We start from the raw sequence: 20,981 nt of genomic DNA, 5'->3' as shown, positions 1-20,981 counted from the left end.
CCTTGAATTTTCATCTCTTCAGACAGCAACACTGCTCCCATGCTGGGAATGGGTTCAGTATGGACGCATGGCAGATTCAACCTACTCTATCAACCCCACCTTTCCTTACAGCAGCTGGGTTTTCCTTTGAGGTCTGCCTGAATCTGCTTAGCACGTGCAATCTAATGAAAGCAAAAGCCAAAGTGCTATGAATATAACTTGGAATTATTTTTTTCACTATCTTAGCACAATTGCATTAGGTTTAAAATTATTTTTCCAAAGGTGCAATGGAATCCTAGCCCTGAAAAATTAATGCTTATTTCATTTAATTCTTACGTCCACGGTTCTGCTACTGGAGAACAGTTATTTGTTCGAGTCCTTCCTGCTGCCAGCAGTGACTGTCTTTCAAAATTGTTATATACTTTTTCCTGTTTACAAACCGTGGCAAAAGGTCTAGACACAACAAAATCCAACCCCTTGACTTAGCTATCATTTAATTCTGTGGCTCATTTCATGACTACACAGATACTCCATTCTTTTATATTTGAGAAGGCAAGGTCAATTTATAGCAGTCAATATATGTACATAAACACTACCAAAATACTATAAAGCATGCACAATTCTGCTGCTGGGGAGAGGATGAGAGAATGAACTGCAGCTGACAGATATGTTAATCTCAGCACTTAATACTACCTGACTACTTTTCAGTAGTGCATGATGGGAAGGGTGGTTTGAGTCTATGGAACAAATCTTGGGTAGTGGTTTCTCTTCTATTCACTGAGTCTAGAGCTCCTCTCTTCCTCCAGTTTGTTTTTGCCCCCTAGCTGCTGCTGTAATAAATAGATGGTTAATTTAGCTTTCTGTGGTCTGGTCAAGACAGACCCTCCCATCCTTCTGGGCTTTCCAAGGCCAGGCTTCTACAAAGCAAGACTTCCCCTTGGTTAGGGAAGTAGAGCAGAAGAAGGAGCCTGTCTCTATGAGCAAGAGAGAATAAGGAACCCAGCATCTGCACTTTCAGACTGAGCAGCAGAAAGGGAGATTAGCTGTTAAATGGAAATGCAATTTGCCTTTTCCAAAACTGCTACTGACTGGAGAGCAGTTAACTGCAATTGTTGTAGACCATAGAAGCTTGTGTGTAAAATCCACAGGGATCATGCTTCAGCCTTACTAGTTTTATCTGACCTGACTGCATTATTTACAGAGTTCTGTGCATTGTCTTTAGACTTGTCTTTTAAGACAAACCTTGAATGTACTGATGCATGTTGTAGTAGGAAAGCTTGTTCCATTTCCCTCCCCCACAGAACATTATCGAAACTTAGCAGAGTATCACAGATACGTTGAGGGTAAAAGGATGGAGGAAACATAGAATTTATATTCATAGACAGGAAGAATCTACTTTACAAATAGTATGCTTGGGTGATGCTGAAAACAATTTTTCCTCAGAAGAATTGGTTCACTTTCATATAAGCAGGAGCTGGACAAGCATGGTATGGTTAGCTACAGAAATAGTAGTTTTGCTCTAATGAATGTATTCTGTGACAAACACACAGTTGGAACCTGGAGTTTTAAATACAACTTGTAGAGAGAGCATGGAATGTGCTTCAAAATGAAAGACTCAGAACAACCTTTTTGTTTCCTTGGGACTTTTGTGTGAATGTCTTAACCTCAAAGGGAGATTAAACTCAGTGTGACCCAGCTTGAGGCCTGAACCATGTGAATGCCAGGAATGACAAAACCCTGGGGAGCTGGAAACTGTGGCATGGAATGAGTAGGCGATGTTGGGCAGCTTTGCCCTGCACGAGACAGAACCAGTTAATTAAAGTGAGACCTCTTGCCTGTGTTTCAGTGTTTGTGTACACCTCATGCTTTGCATGTCTGGTAGGTGCTTCTGAGTAAGAACTGGAGTGAGATTTACAAGAATCTTATTTACCATCTCTTCAGGAAAGCCTTGGGTTGGATGGAGCTGTATGACCAAGGTGGTGGTTTTCCCTGACAGGACAAATGCTTTTGAATATGGAAGCCATAGCCATGAAAAAAATAAAAACAGCTAGTCCTGCCCATCTTCTGTTCCTTTTCCCTTTGAGTGTCTACCAGTCGGAGGGAGAAGAAGTTATTTTCAAGGACAAGTTTCCATTGAGCAGGAAGACCATCCTAGCAAAAATCTTAAATGCTCATTATATGAATAATTCACCCTACAGGAAAACTTATTGCAGTGGTTGAAGCTTTTCAATAATTACCGAATCCTGTCACAGTGCCAAAGTAGAACTGTAAGTGTTGCCATGAGGGTGGAGAAAAAGCACTGAACTTTCCCACGCTCCTGCAAACATATATGGTGGGTGATTCCTTTCACTGTTTTCCTTTCATTTAAATTCCAGTAACTGTATCCTCAGCTCTATGACAGGTGATGGGCATTAACATACGGTTTCTGGTTTTGACATGTTTTCTTAAACAACCACTGTCATCTTTTCACAATCTGCATAAAAACTGCTAAATTGAATAGTCCAGGTAGTACAGCATCCAAAGCTAGGTGACACAGGAAAGAACAAAACCAAACCAAGGGACAAATTGAATGGTCATTTAAAAACAGATACAACTTTTTCTAGCACATGCAGTTAATCTGTGGAATGTACCAGTATGGGATATGATTGAGGCAGATACCTTCCACCTGCATCTACTAGAGGAAAAAATAAGTGTTCTCCATCCTTGTGCTTCAGGCTAAACTCACCGGTTGGAATCAGGAAAACACTTTCCTCTCAAGACCACAGATTTCCTAATGCATCTGAAAGATAACCCACACCACCTTTGCTATTTTATTCTGTCCTGTTTCCTGCACAGACTGTTAAGTGTTGAAAAACAAGGAGTGCAGTGGCACCTTAAAAACTAACATTTATTTGGGCATAAGCTTTCATGGGTAAAAAAGCCACTTCAGATGCATCAAGTGTGGAGACTATGCAATATGGACAAATAGAAACTATAGGCAAAAAAAAATCTTTAATTCCAGAGGTGACTGTGGTGGTGCAGAGGCCTCTACTCTCATTTGACCACGGTAACAAAGATCCAACTCAGCCTGGTACACAACTGTTTTTGAAAGTTAGAAAATGTCAAAAGCAAATATACTGGTACAAACTGGATTGTTTAGGCTCAAAGACTGGTGATAAAGAATATTGAAGGCTGCTGGTGAAGTCACAAGCTGACTGGGGTGCTGCTAGGGTGCCATAAAGAGCTAAAAGATTGTAGAAACGGGAGGAAACGTTTACAATTGATGGGTTAATGTGATATTGTCACCCCTTCTTGGACATGGTTTATAGGGAGGGGGGGGTCCAGGGCCGGCTCTAGGTTTTTTGCCGCCCTAAGCAAAAAATTTTTTGGCTGCCCCCCATCCCAGCCCTGGGCTCCTCGCCACAGCCCCCCACACCATCCCAGTCCTGGGCTCTCCCCCCCCCCCCCACACACACACCTTGCCGCCCCAGCTCTGGGCTCCCCCCTACCACCCCACCATTGCCCCCCACACACACCTCCTGCTGCCCCAGCCCTGGGCTCTCCCCCCCCCCCACCCCAACAGGATTGGTTCCCACATGGTTACAGAACTGCAGTGAAGTGGAACAATTTTCAGCTTGTGTGATTAGAGGATATCTGGATGCATATTATAAGACTGTCCTACATAAATGAGGAAAAGTTGAGGTGCCTTTATTATTCTTTTGTTCCACTCTTTCTTTCTATGGGGAATTTGCCAATGCAATATCACTGTTTTCCTTTTAAACAAACAAACAAAAAGGTAATGGCTGTTGAAAATAGCAACTCCAGTCCTAATAACCATTGGGAAGCATTTCTTGCTCAATTTTTATCCTACTTTTTCTACAGCAAGTTACAGTGGATCAGTATATTTGATTTGGGAGAAATGAAGTAAGAGCCGCCCAAACTGAGCTTGAGCACTCCGGAATTTTGAGGTGTTCAAAACTGGAAGGCAGGCGCTGGGGGGGACTGTAGCTCCACAGGGGAACACGGCAGCATGTATGCAGCAGGATGTCTGGCGCTGTGCGAAGCTGGACACGCTGGTCTGAATGGCACGGTAAGGGGGCTGGGGGGTTGGAGAAGGGGTAGGGAGTTCCGGGTGGGGGGCAGTCAAGGGACAGGGAGAAGGGGGGGTTAGATGGGTCAGGGGTTTGGGGGGCAGTCAGGGGGACAGGCAGCAGTTGGATAGGCATGGGAATCCCAGGGGTTCGTCAGGGGACAGGTAGGGGGTGGGGTCCTAGAGGGGAAGTTGTGGGGGGTCTGAGGAGGGGGCAGTTGGGGACAAGGAGAAGGGAGGCTTAGATAGGGGGTGGGGTCCTGGGAGGGGGTGATCAGGGGACAGGGAGCAGGAGGGGTCGGATGGGTTGGGGTTTCTGTGGGGGGCAGTCGGAGGGAGTGGATGGTGGCAAGGTGGGGCTACCCTCCCTCCCCATGGAATGTCCTAGTTTTTGAATGTAAAAATATGGTATCCCTACTCACAGTTAGGGTGACCAGATGACAGGAAGAAAATATCAGGACACAAGGGGGGGGGGGTTTACCGGCAGAGCAAAAAACCCCAAAACCTGAGTGCTGCCGGTATAACGACACAAACAGCTCCCTCTCCCACTTCCCTACTGTGGCCCAGTGCTGCTGGCAGTCGGGGCGGGGGGGAGAAGCCGAGAACAGCCGAGTGCTGTGGGCAGTCAGAGGAGATTACGCACCCTCCCTTAGCTATGCATAACTTCAGCGTCTGGTTTTCAGGAGAGGGGGGAAAAGAAAACCAACCGAGAACAGCTGAGTGCTGCCCGCAGTCAGAGGAGACGAGGAGGAAAAAAAAAAAAAAAAAGCCGAGAACAGCCAAGTGCTGCCGGCAGAAAAAATGCGGAGTGCAGCGTCCCGACCGAAGATCGATCGGGACACGGGACAAATATCTAAATATCGGGATGGTCCCACTTTTAATCAGGACGTCTGGTCACCCTACTCACAGTGTCACTCTCCATAGCAGGCTGCAGCATGAGGTCTCAGCTTCCTCACTCCCTCAAAGCAGTAAAGGATGAGAAGTGAAGCAGTTCTTTCCCTGCTCCTGGGCTGGGTCTATGGGCAGGGAGCTAACCAAGGGCCCCTGTTGGTTCCCAGCTCCCATGCTGGATCCCTGCTGCCCCTGAAAATGGGCTGCCCCAAGTATGTGCTTGCTTTGCTGGTGCCTAGAGCTGTCCCTGGGGGCAAGTCACAGGGGGAACAGGTGGACTGAAAGGAGCAAGCTTCCCCATCACATCTGCCACCTCCTGGGACACACACCATCACCATTGGACCCTCATCATCCTAATCCTGAAAGGCATGCTGGCCTTACTCTATCAAAGAGAGGGAACCAGTGCTATCACCAACTGCCTTGGTTGACTCCTGAACATCTGGAACGTGAAATGTGCTACCACTACCTCCTTTGTGCATCCTTTTCCTTCCCCACTTAGTTTCTTCTTTCCTATCTCTTACCTCATTTAGCAACACTGCTGTAAGTTTGACCAGTGAGGCAGCTAAAACCTGTGCCATAAACAGCTCAGTGCTGATATAAATTTGACATCGCAGTAGCTAAGAGTGAGCTAACCCCACCTCTCTCCAGCAGCAAGGTTGTAAGATACAGTCCGTGCTAAAGATAGAAGCTGTATTTTTTCTAAACTTTTTTCATCGCTTTTGTGTTTGTTTTGTCTTCAATGAAACATAACTGGACTTTAACAGTAGCTCCAGCCCATTTCATCTCACTACTTTCCCCCCAAAAAGTACAATTAATACCAGCTTTAAGACTGTCAAATAGGGATTTTTCTTATTAAAAACTTGTCACAGCTAAAGGGAATCAAGGATATTAACATCAAAGCCTTACTTAATATTTTGTTTCAAATGCATTAATGCACTGTTTCCTTTTTCCTGCAGCTTTAGTAAAAGGTTAAAAAGATCAATGGTCATGGTTACAGTGGAAGTAAGCCAGCAACCTGACAAAACCCCAAACCCGCTTAACTATTTAGTGTTGTAACAGTTAACACAAGTTTCATTAACATTTTATCCCATTGGGCCTGAGATAACCCCCCTGCTTTTTCAAAATACCACAGCATAGTGCCCAACTCTTAACTGAGAGTAAATGGTTTTGATAGGACAGTAGATTCTCCCTTGTGATGCCCGTCATTTTCATTTCCTCCCTGCAGATCTGGACTATATATAATTTTTTTTTTTTTTTTAAGTGTTTGACTGTTGGTCTTTGCAATGATAAGCCATCACTGATTGACACGCAGGCTTAGAACAATTACACACAGTGATATCTATTGACGTGAGACTCATTCATTCTCTAGCATGCAGCTTATTCAGGTCATGAAAAACTTTTATATTTATAAAAGAGTATAATTATCTTTAATCAATTTCAAAGCAGAAAAGGATAAGAAGTGAAGATTAGCATTTTGCTGTACAAGACCAACAGGATGATGTTATATGCATGGGAAACATATCAGGAGGATGGGAGGAAGGTTTACTTATGCTTTTGGGAAGAAGGATGAGGCTGTGTGTCAGAGCTTTAAAAATCTGCAGATTAGCAGAGTCTAGTGTGTTTTTGTTGTTTGACAGAGGCAACCACCAGTGGCAAAGGTTGACTTCAGGCTAGCCCAGCTTGACCACTGTTGAGTTTATACAGAATTTTAGAGTTGGACAATAAAATTTTTTTGTGAGATTTTGAAGTTTTCAGTTTGAGTTTGCAATGGACCCTTTTTTGCAACATTGTGTATTATATTATCATAATTTCAATAAAATTTGGTATTATATACTTTGCACTTGATATTTTTATCTTGCAGCACTATACAAAGGCAGGTACTATCCCCACTTTACAGGTGGGGAAAGATGCACAAGGAGGTTAAGTGATTTGCTCAAAGCAAAGTCAGTAGGTAACCATCTTCACAGAGTAAACATATTTAACAAGGCAAGAATAATTCATGAGAATTAAGAGTTTATCGTTTTAGTAAATGAAAAGTTATCCCTTACAATTTTGCACTTTGATTATGTTGGTCAGGGAGGCATGATTAGTATATTATGCATTTCAGTGAACAGTCACAAAAATGTTACCATTTGTTGATCTACTGTTGGAAGCCACCCATGCCAATGCAGACTCTGACTAATCTGATTGTCAAGGTTGTTGGGAATAGGAAACATCAGGTTAATAGTTTTATTTGTACACAATTCATAATTTACAATTATTACTATTCAATATTTTGTATAAAACAAGTTACAATATGCAAGATTTCCAAATGACAAATGCATATCAAACTAAGTTTACAAGACATCATGAAGCTTTATCTTAAAAATACCTTCAGCAAAATAAAACTCCCATTCTGTCATTCAATCTGATTTAAAAAAATATGATTAGAAATATACAATTTAAAAAAAATCAGGATGAGCAATACTGATTATTCAGTACGTTTTAAAGAACTTTCCAGACTCTGTACACAAGACAAATGAAAGTCTGCAAACCATTATAAAATTGCAGAACAATCTGATTACATAATTGTTGATTTTTCTTCCACTTAGAATGTGCGTCTCATTTTATACAAATCCTAGCTTAATAGTTTTTGTCCAGTCTTTAAAAACAGCAGCACATCTGCAGCACTTTCCTATTTACAGTTGGAACAACAGGTCAAGATCTGGTAGTAACTTTAATATAAATTGCTGACACTTTGCTGAAAAGCAGCAACTTGACCCAAGATACCCAATAGTTACTATGTATTTTAAGTAGGATTTTCACTATATATACACATATATACATGTATATCAGTATAAAAGGGTGGATGGGGAAAAAATGATGGGCCACCCACCCAGAATTATACATCCATCACAGCAGGGATAACTAGCTTCTCAGCACACACAAGTTCTAGGTCTCCAGCTGCCTGTTTTACAGGTACATTCCATTTGGCACACTTTCACGAGTCTTTAAAAAAGAAGCACTTTCTCCCCTCGCTTTCAGAATTGCGTGTAGACAACTTTGGTACGTATGGTGCAAATGCAAGGCAAAATGTCAGATTGAAAATACAACCTAAATGTTAAAATTACATAGGCTATGAGGAGGTAATGTTGGTCACTAAATAGTAATACTGATTTGAATATTCAAATACAGAATGGCAGTAGCATTTGTGCGTTTCTCCGCAACCGTCAGATGTACAGAAGTGAAAAATGGTAGCCCAGAATCTTCATACCTAACAAAACTGTGAAACTTTGTTTAGAGACTTTCACTATATGTAATAGACATTTGTGATGGGCTTTGTTTTTCAGTTATAATCAATATTTGATGTTTAAAACAATGATACAAAATTAAAGTCCAAGAGTTCATCTGGTTTTTAAAAATGTAATTTCAAAGTTTGCTAAAACTTCATATGTTGGGGTGATTCTTAAAAACAAACAAACCCTAGTCTGATTCTTTTCAGGTTCCACAGACAGTACAAACAACTCAACCTGTGCATATGTAGAAGCAAATTATACCTATTACATTATTTTTGGGCAGACTTTAACTGAACAAATCAGTTCACTATTTGCCAACAGACAACTCCTCGGTTTCACTCTAGTGCTGAGGTAAAACACAAACATGTACACAAAATATGAAAATACCTAGAAAGCAAAGAACTGGGTAGGCAGCTGGGAAGTTAAAACTACTACATACTGTCCAAAAGCCTTATTGTGTTTGTTTTTTTTAATCTAATCCTCCCAACCACCCTACCTTCCCCTCATTCAGCTGTTTAGGCTTGTAAAAAAACAGAACTGTGACCTCCCCAGAGTTTGGACATTTTTACCTGTACAGCACCTAGCACCGTGGTGTCCAATCCTTTCAGCTGTAGAGGCACACATTTTATTTTTGAAAAAGATCAAGGAGCTCCAGTTGTTACACTGGAGGCAAAATCTCTTGCCTTGCATCACTCAGGTAATAAAAGGAGTGGAATCCCTCACAATGTCCCTGCTGGGGATTCTATCCACCTGGAGTGCATGGAGCCAGTATAGCAGGGCATAGGTGGCCTAAGAGGGGGAGGAGGGAAGGGTGAGAGTGTGGAATGTGTTATGCTTCAGCTATCCACAACAGGCAGACAGTCCCATTGGGACTGTTAGCTGGCACAAGTTAAGAGCAACTGCTAGGTTGGCTCTGACCAGGATAAGGGTAGAGAATCATGGAATTTTAATTGAGTGTTGTCTCTCTGTCTTTATCTCCCCACTCTCTTGGGCTGTCCTGGCAGCTACTGGAAAGGATGGGACAGAGGGGAGTCACCCTTTACTAGGTGCTCCCCTATGTTCAGGCAGGCAACTGCTCAGAGCATTCCAGGCTTACCCAAGAACTGCAGATTCAGAAGTGAGAGGTATGGGGGAGGCAGCGCCCACAGGGTCTGGGTGACACACACACTTTGGTTAAAAAAAAAAAAAATCCACAGGGATGGTTCAGGGAGCAAATTTTCAATTCATCATTAACTGCACATTCTCTCTTCTAGGTCACTGGTGGAAGTTGGACTCACCAGTCTAGCACAATAGGGCCTCTAATTCTTGATCAGAGTAAAGAGCACTCTGCTACCCCAAATAAAAAAAAACAAAGGGGCTGTATTAGCAGAGAGGGAATTGTTTTAAAAAATCCATTGACTCATTTTGTCTCTCCTCCCCTCACAAGGTTAACAAGGCTCTTGTCCCCAAAATGATGTGGCTCAGCCCCTCGCTCCCAATTGTTCTGAAAGGCAATATAAACACAAAGATTACTATTTCCCTGGAGACAAGAGTCTCTCAGCTGTACAAAGCAAAGGAGCAAAATCAGATGAATCAAAGGGGTTTCTTCTTTTTTTTTTTTTTATAAGATATTAAATACCTGTTCAAGGTTTGGATTCTATACTGGAAGAACCTTTTCTTCTATCTTCTTTACATTCAAGTTTGCATAATTAAAAGTTTCAGAACAACCTGGGAGGTGCTTCTGTTAACTTAACAAGTAACCATATCCTGGACTAATACTCTTCTGCCTTTAGCATCAAAAGCTAGTCAAGCCAACATATAGTTACTTACACTATCTAGGGAACACCCTTCAATTACCATGACGATTTTTTAATGCTCTAATAAGGGGATTAAATTAGACCTGGGTGTTTAAATTTAGTAGGAACATTCCCTCCCACTGCAAGACAGTAGGTCTTTCTTCAGGACAAAAAAGTCTGCTGAGTAACATTTCAACCTTCCTCCCCAGATGTATTTATACAGAACTCATAAAAACAAACCTCTTTTTACTGTTCGCTATGCAGTAGCAGATCTATTCTGAGGGGTGTGCACATGTCAAATGTGATGTTGGCAAACAAAGATACTGGGGGGAAAATAAGCTGTTCAAATATAATAGGATAAATCTGGAGGAAAAACTTTTTTGATTTAGAAGAAGGTATTGAAAAGGAAATAAATAAAATTTCAAATCCTAGGTCACCTTTAAAAAATTACAATGACATTTAACAGATAATTGGGTATCTAGGGCTTTTTTTTTATAATCAAAAGTACCTGGATGTTTAAAGGAGCACTGCCACCTTGAAATAACCATTTTTAAAAAATTACTGACTACACCTGCTTCCCACTGCCAATTTCAGTGGTTTTACAATCACAACTCCTTTTTTTTTTTTTTTTAAGTGCCCCTATTTCCCCCACGCCTCAGTGTGGAAGAAAATGATTAAACAAGGAAAACTATGACAATGACCATAAAGTATGGTCTGATGCATAAAGTTTAGGAACCATTACCATGTCTGAAAGATTGAGAACCTTAGGTATTACCTGTAGCACAAGTAGGTAAAAAGTTTTCAACTAGCCGTGTAATCTAAGTTGATGGTGCTGCTTCAAATTATAAACTCTGGTAGGAAAATCCATGTTTTCAAGCAATTTGAGCAACTAAAAGCTATTACTAATAAAACAGTTAACAGCTTTTAGTTAAATCGTTTAAAAAAAACCCTTTGAAATAAAGCAGTCTTTGGTGTCCAGTAATTTGTTTGGGTATTTAACATTACAGCTTCATAAAAAAAACCATACAAAATAAGGAAGGCTATCCAAATCAACAGGAAAGTACAATGTTATGAGAATAAAATCTTGCCTTCCCAAGATTTGCTCTGTATTGGAGACTGAGATCAGCTTGGACGGACAACAGTGAATTAAATATTTAAAAGCTCCCACCACATCTTCAATTCTTATGGTGGCCAGCAGCTAAGTGATTGCCATCACAATTACACACATGCATCATACCCATTAGTAAACCCTCTTTATAATAGAGAGTTTAGATATTTACACCTGAGTCTAAATTTACAAGGTTTTTTTTAAACAGTTGAGAAACATTTAGAATTAGAAAGCTGAACTGTTTGTCAAGCATCTTAACAGGTTGTTTTCTTCTACAAATTAGGAGGAGTTTTACTGCTAAAATCTTAGCTGCATTTTGCAGTTAATTTCTTTGAAAAGAAAGACTTTTTAAGTTCCATAGCAATATTCCATTTCCCCCCCCTCAGCATCCTCTTCAGTCACTTCTTTTTACTTAACGCAGCACTGTCCTGGTCCTTGGTATGGAGTGACCACTGAAATGATAAAACACAGATTTATGAGGAATAAAAACCATCCAATTTGAAATTCAAAAAACAAAGCAAGCGCAAAATCTTTCTAACATTTCTGCCAGTGTAAGCTAAGTTAAGCATAATACTACAAACAAAAAATTGTAAAGAAAAAAAAAGACTTGATACTTTATAGAGAATAAATTATCAATTGTAAAGAAAGCACAGACTACTATTCTGATTACAAAGAGTAGGAAAAAAGCCTTTGTAAAGAAAAAGCAGATGATTCAAAGTACCATAATTTCATTAAGCGCATTTGCTGTAAAGCATTCCTTTTCCTTTTCTCCTTCTGAGGTATCAGACTGTGGGAAAAGTAGAAAAGAATGGAAAAGAAATATTAATTTTTTTAAAACTAGAATTAGATCACAAACAGACAAAGCTCTGGTGTGCTGCATGCCATTTCCATCTCAACACAGGAGCAGAATGCTGCTTAATGGCTCCCTTCAATAGTGAAAGCATATTGGGTTAAGTGTACTCTGTTCGTTTTCATGACATGCTTCTCTGGTGAGAAAAAAAGCTAAGAGACCTATATATTAATTGTTGCATATATTTCCCCTTTCCTGCCAACAGGTCACAATTATTCCTTGGCATAATGATTCCTATAGTCCAATTCCATTGAACCCCCAAAATCCTCACTACACACACTATTTCCTCTCTTCTAAATTGCTAACAACAAAGGAGCTCAAGATCTTGTTAAATACATGGAACGCTAACAGTGTAATGAGTGGGACAATAGCTTAATTTCTATCCATTTTGAAGGGAAGAGGGTTCTGTTAGTTTCTTTACTTCATGCAGCTGGTGTTGGAATTTCTCAAGCCCCTACTGGATAGGTTACAAGGTAGGGGGGATTGGGAGAGGGGGGTCCTTTTCCTGGCTCAGTCACTGCCTTGCTGCATGCCTCCGTTTCCCAGTCTGTAAAGTGGGGATACTAACACATGCTGTGTCCACCTCTGTAAAGCACTTTGAGTTCAATGGATGAAAAGCAGTTTAAGTGCTCAGTATTAGGATTATTCTAGTTTTTTGTTTCAAGATAGAATAATTATTAAATGTTGCCTCTACTGTAAATGGTCCAATTAAATAGATTAACAATAAGAATTTAAGGAGTGTCTGTATTTTGGAAGGAAGAGAGAAGATGATAAAATTTCCACCATAAAATGATCTGATAAATGCACATTGTAAAATGTGAACTCTGACCTATCACTTATGGACCAATCTACAGCAGCCATGTCCTAGCGATGGGAAAGTGAGGTGCCAATTGACCAAGTCAGTTAACTAAGGTCACAGAGCAGATCATGACCCTAGGCTGCAACATGAATCCCTTGCAATTCCATTACATTCTCCCATCCACACTGCCATGTTAATGTACTAATACCCCCTCTCATTCTGGACAACCAGGCATTAACTATGGTAGATATATAGTGTCACCTGAAGGAAAAGGCACGAATATTGTACATATTGGCTTGATTAAACAATCATGAGATGGCTTCATAAATCTCATCAGAAAACTTGAAGTAAATATTGCAGTTTTACTGAGAGATGAGTCATTCTGGACCCACTACTTGACAATTTCTTCACAGTTTGAAGGATGAGGAAGGACTCAAATCTGAGGATATAATGCTAAGAATGAATTTTTGATCATAGACTGATTCAGCTACAACAAAACTAAAATCTGAAGAAAACAATGCAATACCTATAAATAAAATGAGATTCAATGAAAAAAAATGGAAACAGTGGTCATATAGGAAAGACTATTAAAATACACAGACACCAAATAAAATAGAACTGGCTAGGCAGTGATGTCTAAAGAATCAAAGGGTTTATACTGGATGATAAAGTTTACATAGATAAAATAATATTGTGTCACAAAAGACATGCTGGGTTAGATTAACAGCAATACTACAGTATTAATAGAAGCCAGAACTGTTCTCCTCTACCCTGCATTTATTAGGCTTGAATTGGAATAATGCAGTCAGTTTGGGGGACCCAATATTTTTTTTTTTAAGACAAAGTTGAATAAACTTCAGGCAAAAAGGATGGAAAGCCAGTTTTTGTTTTGTTTTGAATACACTAATGGAAGCTCCACGATGTCACCCATTGACTGCATATCCTTTACCAAATGGAGAGCTGCAAAAGCCATCTCATTCGGTGATATACTGGCTCCATATAAGATTTTTCCAGAGGCTACAGGTAAATAAAAACACATCCATATTGTAGGGAGGACATTCTTTATAATGCCCATGAGAGGGTATAAATTTAATCACATGATGCATATATGAACTACAACCAAGCAGCCTTTTTTTGAAGGAAAAATGTCTAAGAACTCCAGAATTGTGACCCTATTGGATGGTACTATTTTACTTTGAGATATCTTAAATGGCAGGATCTGATCATCAACTGATTGAAGCAGTATGGTCTCAAAGTTAAGTATTAGAAACATGATCAGATACAGTTTAAAGTGAAAAATCTGGGGCAGAAGTTTCAGAAGCAGTGTCAGAAAGCCAAATTACAAAGACTCTACAAAGTTAGTGCTCTTTTATGAACTGAGGAATCCCTCTTCTGTAAGAGCACAAGTCTTTCCTCAGAGCCAGGAGGCACCATGCCAGGTTTGTAAAAGATATCTCCAAAGTGGCAGCACTTCTTCATATAATAATTTATCAGAAGGTCTTTTTCATTGTGACAAATGAGAAGAAAGGAACTGGGGAATGCCTGCTGTTCTCTAGGAGGGAGGATCTACTCATAAGGATGCTTTCCAGGAACTGAAATGGTATGTCACTGAATGGACAAATAGCTACAGAGCTAAGAGGCTCAAAAACAGAAGAGGGATGAAAAATATAAGAAATAACCAGAATCAGAGAGGTCAACATGGACAGAAATCAGTACTGATAAAAACATTGCAGTCAAGGAGACCTAATCAAACCAAACAATTATGCAAAAACTAAATATAGTGTTTCATAAAACTGGTATTTAAGGTAAGGTTAAAAAAAAGTTGTTTTTAGCTTTTAACTATTTGTTAATATGAATCAAATGCTATATAATACCCTGAAAATTCTCTCAATGTTACATTAGAAGTGTCCTGCAGGTTATTTGATACGGCGTTTCCATCTTTTACCAACCATTAGAGGATTGATTTTGTTTGTTTTTTTAAAATAGTTTGCATTTCCCTTTAAGGATGAGGGCAGAAGGGAGAGAAGAGAAAAGGAAATTCTATGAAACTCTACCACATACTAAGTTTGTATTTATGGCATATAAACACCAATTCATAAGTCCTAGTTGTAAGTATAATGATTCACTCCCTCCCAACAAAATAAGACTCTTCTCTTCAGCATTTATTGATGGACTAATTAAAAGATATTCACAACAAGCACAAGACAAAAAATGTCACTTTCAAGAATCAAAAACTATTTGAAAATGCTGTATGACACATAAGCCACAGATTATACGTGATCTGGATTTAATTTGCTTAGATCTTTTGTTTTCAAACTGAAAGTTGCAAGCCCTCTTGTCAGTTTCACTCCCAAAAAAGAGAAATATACATTTGGTATCTCTCTTCCACAGTGTACTGATATCTATGAATGTGAAAGAGGACAGCACTAGAAAAAAAAATATACTGATGGCTTTAAATTCCCCTAATTAATGGTTGTGTAACCTACAGATCTGAGCTAGAACCTCATGCTCATTTCCAGCACAACTTGAGAGGGTCTAGGTCTGCATACTGGCTTTGCACATGGATGGATACAAGAACTCGTGTGGTAGCTGTCAGAAGTAAATATACTTTGTACCCATGTGATTACACACAAGGCACTCACACTCTTGTTCTAAACCATCCACATTTTTTAATTCTCCAGGTGCTTGTAGAGCAGACTACCTACTTTAAATTCTGAATCCTTTTCCCTTTATAAAAATCTCATTACCAGTACACTATACACCTCTACCCTGATATAACGCGACCCGATATAACGCAAATTCGGATATAACGCAGTAAAGCAGCACTCCAGGGCCGGGGTGGGGCTGCGCACTCTGGTGGATCAAAGCAAGTTCGATATAAAGCGGTTTCACCTATAACGCGGGAAGATTTTTTGGCTCCTGAGGACAGCGTTATATCGGAGTAGAGGTGTATCTATTACACACACACACACACACTATGCATTTTCTACACCTCTGATACAAAGCCAGTGTGCTTCTATGATTTATTTTCTCATATCTCATTAGTGGTCAGTCTAATTCCTCTTAGTTTTTATATTGCTTTCTCTTTCCATATTAATCCTTGCCAAGACAAAGGAGGAGTCCCTCCCCCCAAAGAGAACTGTGAAACATTGTCTAGTGTTTTCCCTCAATATTGAAGATACCCTCTTTTCCACACAAGACAAGGAAATAGATCTTTTCTATGCTGAATGGTTGGCTTCAATCATTCATGTTCTTTGACTTTCTGGAAAGAGTGGAACTTTTAATGTTTATTTTCTTATTGGATGGTTAGACCAATAAAAAAAAGGATGACAATAAATTTGATCTTACAGGAGTAGAGAAGGGTGTTACAGAGGAGATATTTATGAACATTTGACAGAAGTTAGTTCTTTGCCATCTGAATTTCTAATTTGTTGCACTTGTACTGTTTCTCAACTCCCCCCTGCACCCTTCCCTCCACCACATTGTCATATACAATTTCTCACCATTTTTTTTTTAAATTTGTTTCTGGAGAGGTTTCTTCATAATACCTGTAGAAATTGTGATGGGAACTATTAAGTCAGCAAACTCCTAAATTCAGTAATCCTTAAATCATACATAATAACCACAATACAAATCTCCCAGTTTTCAAAATTCACTCAGAAATGTATGACACAAGAGATTCAAAGCTCCAGACAGTCTCATTACATGATAAATAAAATATTTTAAAATGTAATTCCTTGTCACTAGGAGGCTAATATTTCCTCAGACAAAGTCCATCACCAGCAATGGACATGCCAGCTCAAAAGAGTAACTCTCACCTTTTTAAACTGCTTTTTCTTGCAGCAGACCTGGTAGTTCTTTTATTAATGTCTGCACTGCCAGAAATGCTAGGTTCAGACATTTTACTTTTCTGAACACTGGACTGTAGAATTACTCTGAAAAAAGTAGGAAAAAAAAATTATATAACCTGAAAGTTTTCCAGAAAAAAATAAGAGGATATAATACTATAGCACAAAGAACAGATATATCGGTATATGTGTCATTTGGCTCTCCACAAATAAATTTTTGAAAAAGGGTTCTTTGCAGACTGAGGTATACAACTTCCCCTTGTTAATGCCTTGTTAGTAAGTTAATTCTTGCAATATTACTAGTTTATTTTTACTTCACTTATTTTACATTCAATAAGATTGTCAAAGTGCTTTTCTTTTAGCATTATTACCTTTTGGGGAGGAAGGAGAGAAGGTAGAAATGAAGTGAACAAAAAGCTGATATTTTAAGTGTTGTGTACTGAAAAAAGAGCAACACGAAGAGCCTAATAGAGAAACAAATGTTATTTTCCCACAAATGACATGTCGACTGATACAAAAGGAATCACAACTCTCAACAGCTCCTGAAGATCAGAGTCCAAATCTCCAACCCGTAACATGGTCATTTGGAACACACAGTCTGTAAAAAGCTTTGTTACCGTTGCCCAGGGACAGCTTTTAGTTGACAATGCTGGTATTTTGCTGTTAGAAAACAGGGAGTGACCACACCACACTTGTGGCATGATTTTCAAAAATGCTGACCACCCGGCATTTCCCAATAGAGTCACTGGCAGTAACAGGCAAAAAACACTCTTTAAAAATCAAGTCACTTGTACCCTTTGCCAGCCCCCATTTTCCCTATCTCTTCCGTTTTGCCTTGCCACATCCCACCATGTTTCTGCTTAGACTATGGAAGAGATTTTTTTTTTTTTTTAAATTACTCCATATGGCACCTAGCACACTTTTGGATACTCAGTTAATATATAATAATTATATAACAGAAGGGTAGGAGGGACTCTCCTCTCATTACATCAATTAAATCATTTTAGCAAGGCATTTCTCACTCAATTTGAACTCTGCCCTCACAGAGCCAACTAGATTCTGAAACTATAAGAAGTCAAATTTGTCCATGAAGTGAAATAGTTCATTGTTATGTGTGAGACACATTCTGGTTACTTTACCTTACAAAAGGTCCTGTGGCACCTTATAGACTAACAGACGTATTGGAGCATAAGCTTTCATGGGTGAATACCCACTTCGGTATTCACCCATGAAAGCTTATGCTCCAATACGTCTGTTTGTCACTTTTTAAATTAGTGGAGATATCCTATCTCCTAGAACTGGAAGGGACCTTGAAAGGTCATCGAGTCCAGCCCCCTGCCTTCACTAGCAGGACCAAGTACTGATTTTTGCCCCAAATCCCTAGGTGGCCCCCTCAAGGATTGAACTCATAACCCTGGGTTTAGCAAGCCAATGCTCAAACCACTGAGCTATCTCTCTCACCCTTTTACAGATCCAGACGAACACGGCTACCCCTCTGATACTTTACCTTACAATAACTTGAGTTCTTTGAGATATGTGGTCCCTATGTGTAATTCACTTGAGGTGCACATGCATTTGATGTGCCTGAGACCAGAAGATTTTTCATTAGTAGTGTCCATTGATCTGTGTCTGCACACTCTGAACACAGGGCATAAGTGGTCAGTGTGGACAGGCCGCCTCTCCAGCTCCTACACCGCCACAAATCACTTTAGGAAAGGATCCGAAGTAGAGGGGAAGGAGGACAGGTAGTGGAATACATATAGGGACCACACACATCTTAAATAACTCCAGTTACTGTAAGGTAAGTAACATGAATTTCTTCTTCGAGTGATGGTCCCTATGAATATGTTGCATGAGGGGACTCAAAAGCACTACTCATTGAGGAGGAGGGTGAGAGGACCCCGATGTACTACAGATTGCAGGACGCATCTGCTGAAAAAGCTTGTACCAGGGCATAATGTCTAGCAAAAAGATACACACACAACCACATGTTGCTGCTCTACAGAAAGGAGACATCCTGAAGAAAAGCTATTAAGAGAGCCTGGGTTCTGGTCAAGTGGGCTCTCTCACTTTGTGGGGGAGGTGTCACCATTAGCTCATAGCAAAGCAGGATGCAACCTGAAATCCATTTGTAAAGTGTCTGAGGAAATTACTTCCCCTTTCATCCATTCAGTAAAGGAAACAGTGTCAGAGATTTCCTGAAGGGTTTTGTCTTGCAGATAGGAAGCCAAGGCTCAACAGACATCCAAAGAATGGAGCTTCCTGTCTTTTCTGGTGGTGTGAGGTTTTGGGTAGAAAACAGGTAGACATATTACCTAATTTAAAGTGGAATTTGGAGGAAACTTTTGGAATGAACTTGGGGTGTAATATCAAAGAAATCTTATACTTCTGGAAGACCGTGTAGGGAGAGTCTGCCGTAAGGAATCCAAAGTCACCTATTCTTCTGACGGAGGTGACTGTGGTCAGAAAGGCCACCTTCAAAAGACAGATGAAGGGAGCAGGAAACTACAGGTTCAAAAGGAGGATTAATGAGTGCTGACAATGACAGACTGAAGACTCAGGCTTGGTCTACACTAAACCCCCAAATCGAACTAAGGTACGCAACTTCAGCTACGTGAATAACGTAGCTGAAGTCGACGTACCTTAGTTCGAACTTACCGCCGTCCAGACCCGGCAGGCAGGCTCCCCCGTCGACTCCGCGTACTCCTCGCGGCGAGCAGGATTACCGGAGTCGACGGGGAGCACTTCTGAGTTCGATTTATCGCGTCCAGACTAGACGCGATAAATCGAACCCAGAAGTTCGATTGCCTGCCGCCGAACCAGCGCGGTAAGTATAGACAAGCCCTCAAATTGGTATCGGTTTCAGTACTGGGAGGAAAGGTTCTATAACAAGGCCTTTTGAAAACCTCATAGTGGATAAAGACCAAAACAGTTTTTCACTACAGAATGGAAGGCCTTAATCATTGCCAAATGCACTTTCAGTGAGCTGAGCGATAAATCAGACATTTTTAACATAAAGGAAATAGTCCAGAATGGTAGGGATCTTTGAGCCCTTTGGACGTATCTGAGGATGCAGACATCAGACAGAAAATTTCTTCCATTTCATCATAGAGACTTTCCTGCTATTATTGAGAATGGCTTGTTCTGACTCTGAACTTGACCTCTCTAAGCTCATCATCCATCCAAATACCAGGCTTAGACTGAGTGATGATGGATTTGGATGAGTGGTCTTGCCTTTCTCCGAAGTCAGCTGGTTCAGAGCTGGACAGGACGCCATCTGAAGAAAGCTGGTGAACCAAAACTGTCTCAGCCACTAGGATTGGCCAATGCTTTTTTCCTGCTCGATTTTCCTCAGGCTTGAGGAAAGAGGGGAAATGGGTGGCAAAGCATACATTAGCGGCTCTGACCATTTTACTAGGAATGCCTCTTCTCAGGAATTGTACCCCTGAGCTGCCTGGGAACACTAGACCAGGCATTTTTAGTTTTCTTGGCATAAAAAGACGTTCCACAACAGGAATCCCCACTGTCAGAAAATGCTCTATCACTGAGCTGTGAAGTTTTCAATCCTGGTCTCTGGAACTGCCTGCTGAGGCTGTCTGCCAAAGTGTTCATTACTCCTGGGAAGTGCACTGCCAAGAGAGTGATCTGATGTCAGATATACCAATTCCAGAGCTTGATCATCTTCATGCAAAGAGTGGTGGCCTGCTCTCCTTCATGTTTGTTCATGTACTATACTGTAGTCATATTGCCCAACATACTGAATATGTAGGGAATTGGATGAAAGGCAAAAGCCTTCCGTAGGATTCGAGTACTGCTTGCAGTTGGAGGAGACACATGTGAAGCTTGAATCTTGCAGAGTCCAAGAACCTTGAGCCACCTGTTCATCCAGATGTGCTCCCTAGCCCGACAGGGAGCCATATGCCATTAGTTTCTTCGTGGGAGGAGGGGGAACAAAGGTAACAGTTATGCCCACAGCTTCTATTTTCCCACCAGGTCAAAGATCTTGAAAACATTGTGAGGAACTGAAACCCGCTTGCCCAGCTTGTCTCTACTCAGAGCATAAACTGTTTGCAACCACACCTGATGATTCCACAGATGGAGTCCTGTGATGGATATCACATAGGAGACCATATGGCCTAGGATCTCCCAGGGCTCAGTCAAAGCTGGAAGATGAGGTCCATCAGAGCTTGCAATCCGTCCTGGGTAAGTATGCTTTGGCTCTTATCAAATCCAAAAATTGCTCCAGTAAAAGTCTATAGTTTGCACAGAAACTGAAGAGGACATTTCTAGGTTTCCTTTGAGCTATAAGGATTGAAGGAAGCTGATAGAGCTGCCAACTGTACCTCTTTCCCAGTATGACTGACTTATGAGCAGCCAGTTGTTGAGG

At 40.5% G+C, this 20,981-nt stretch overlaps 1 protein-coding gene across 33 annotated transcripts in view; it reads right to left on the bottom strand.

Moving 5' to 3' along the window:
* Window positions 1-9,743: 9,743 nt before the first annotated feature.
* The window catches only part of CDC14B (cell division cycle 14B), a 73,748-nt gene continuing 62,510 nt past the window's right edge, over window positions 9,744-20,981 (bottom strand). For 10 of the 33 annotated variants that reach the window (XM_065599368.1, XM_065599369.1, XM_065599376.1 and 7 more), the window contains 3 exons: window positions 16,565-16,681; window positions 11,819-11,884; window positions 9,744-11,549 (listed from right to left, as the gene is read on the bottom strand). In XM_065599368.1, coding sequence (XP_065455440.1) covers window positions 11,510-11,549; window positions 11,819-11,884; window positions 16,565-16,681 — 223 coding nt within the window. In that variant the 3' untranslated portion in view covers window positions 9,744-11,509. The remainder of the gene's footprint in view (window positions 11,550-11,818; window positions 11,885-16,564; window positions 16,682-20,981) is intronic. The other 23 variants (XR_010602297.1, XR_010602296.1, XR_010602299.1 and 20 more) reach the window with 4 other exon arrangements.

The sequence above is a fragment of the Chrysemys picta genome, chromosome 6 (assembly GCF_011386835.1).
Source record: "Chrysemys picta bellii isolate R12L10 chromosome 6, ASM1138683v2, whole genome shotgun sequence".
Classification (NCBI taxonomy): domain Eukaryota; kingdom Metazoa; phylum Chordata; order Testudines; family Emydidae; genus Chrysemys; species Chrysemys picta.
This window is presented reverse-complemented; position numbering and strand designations above follow the sequence as displayed.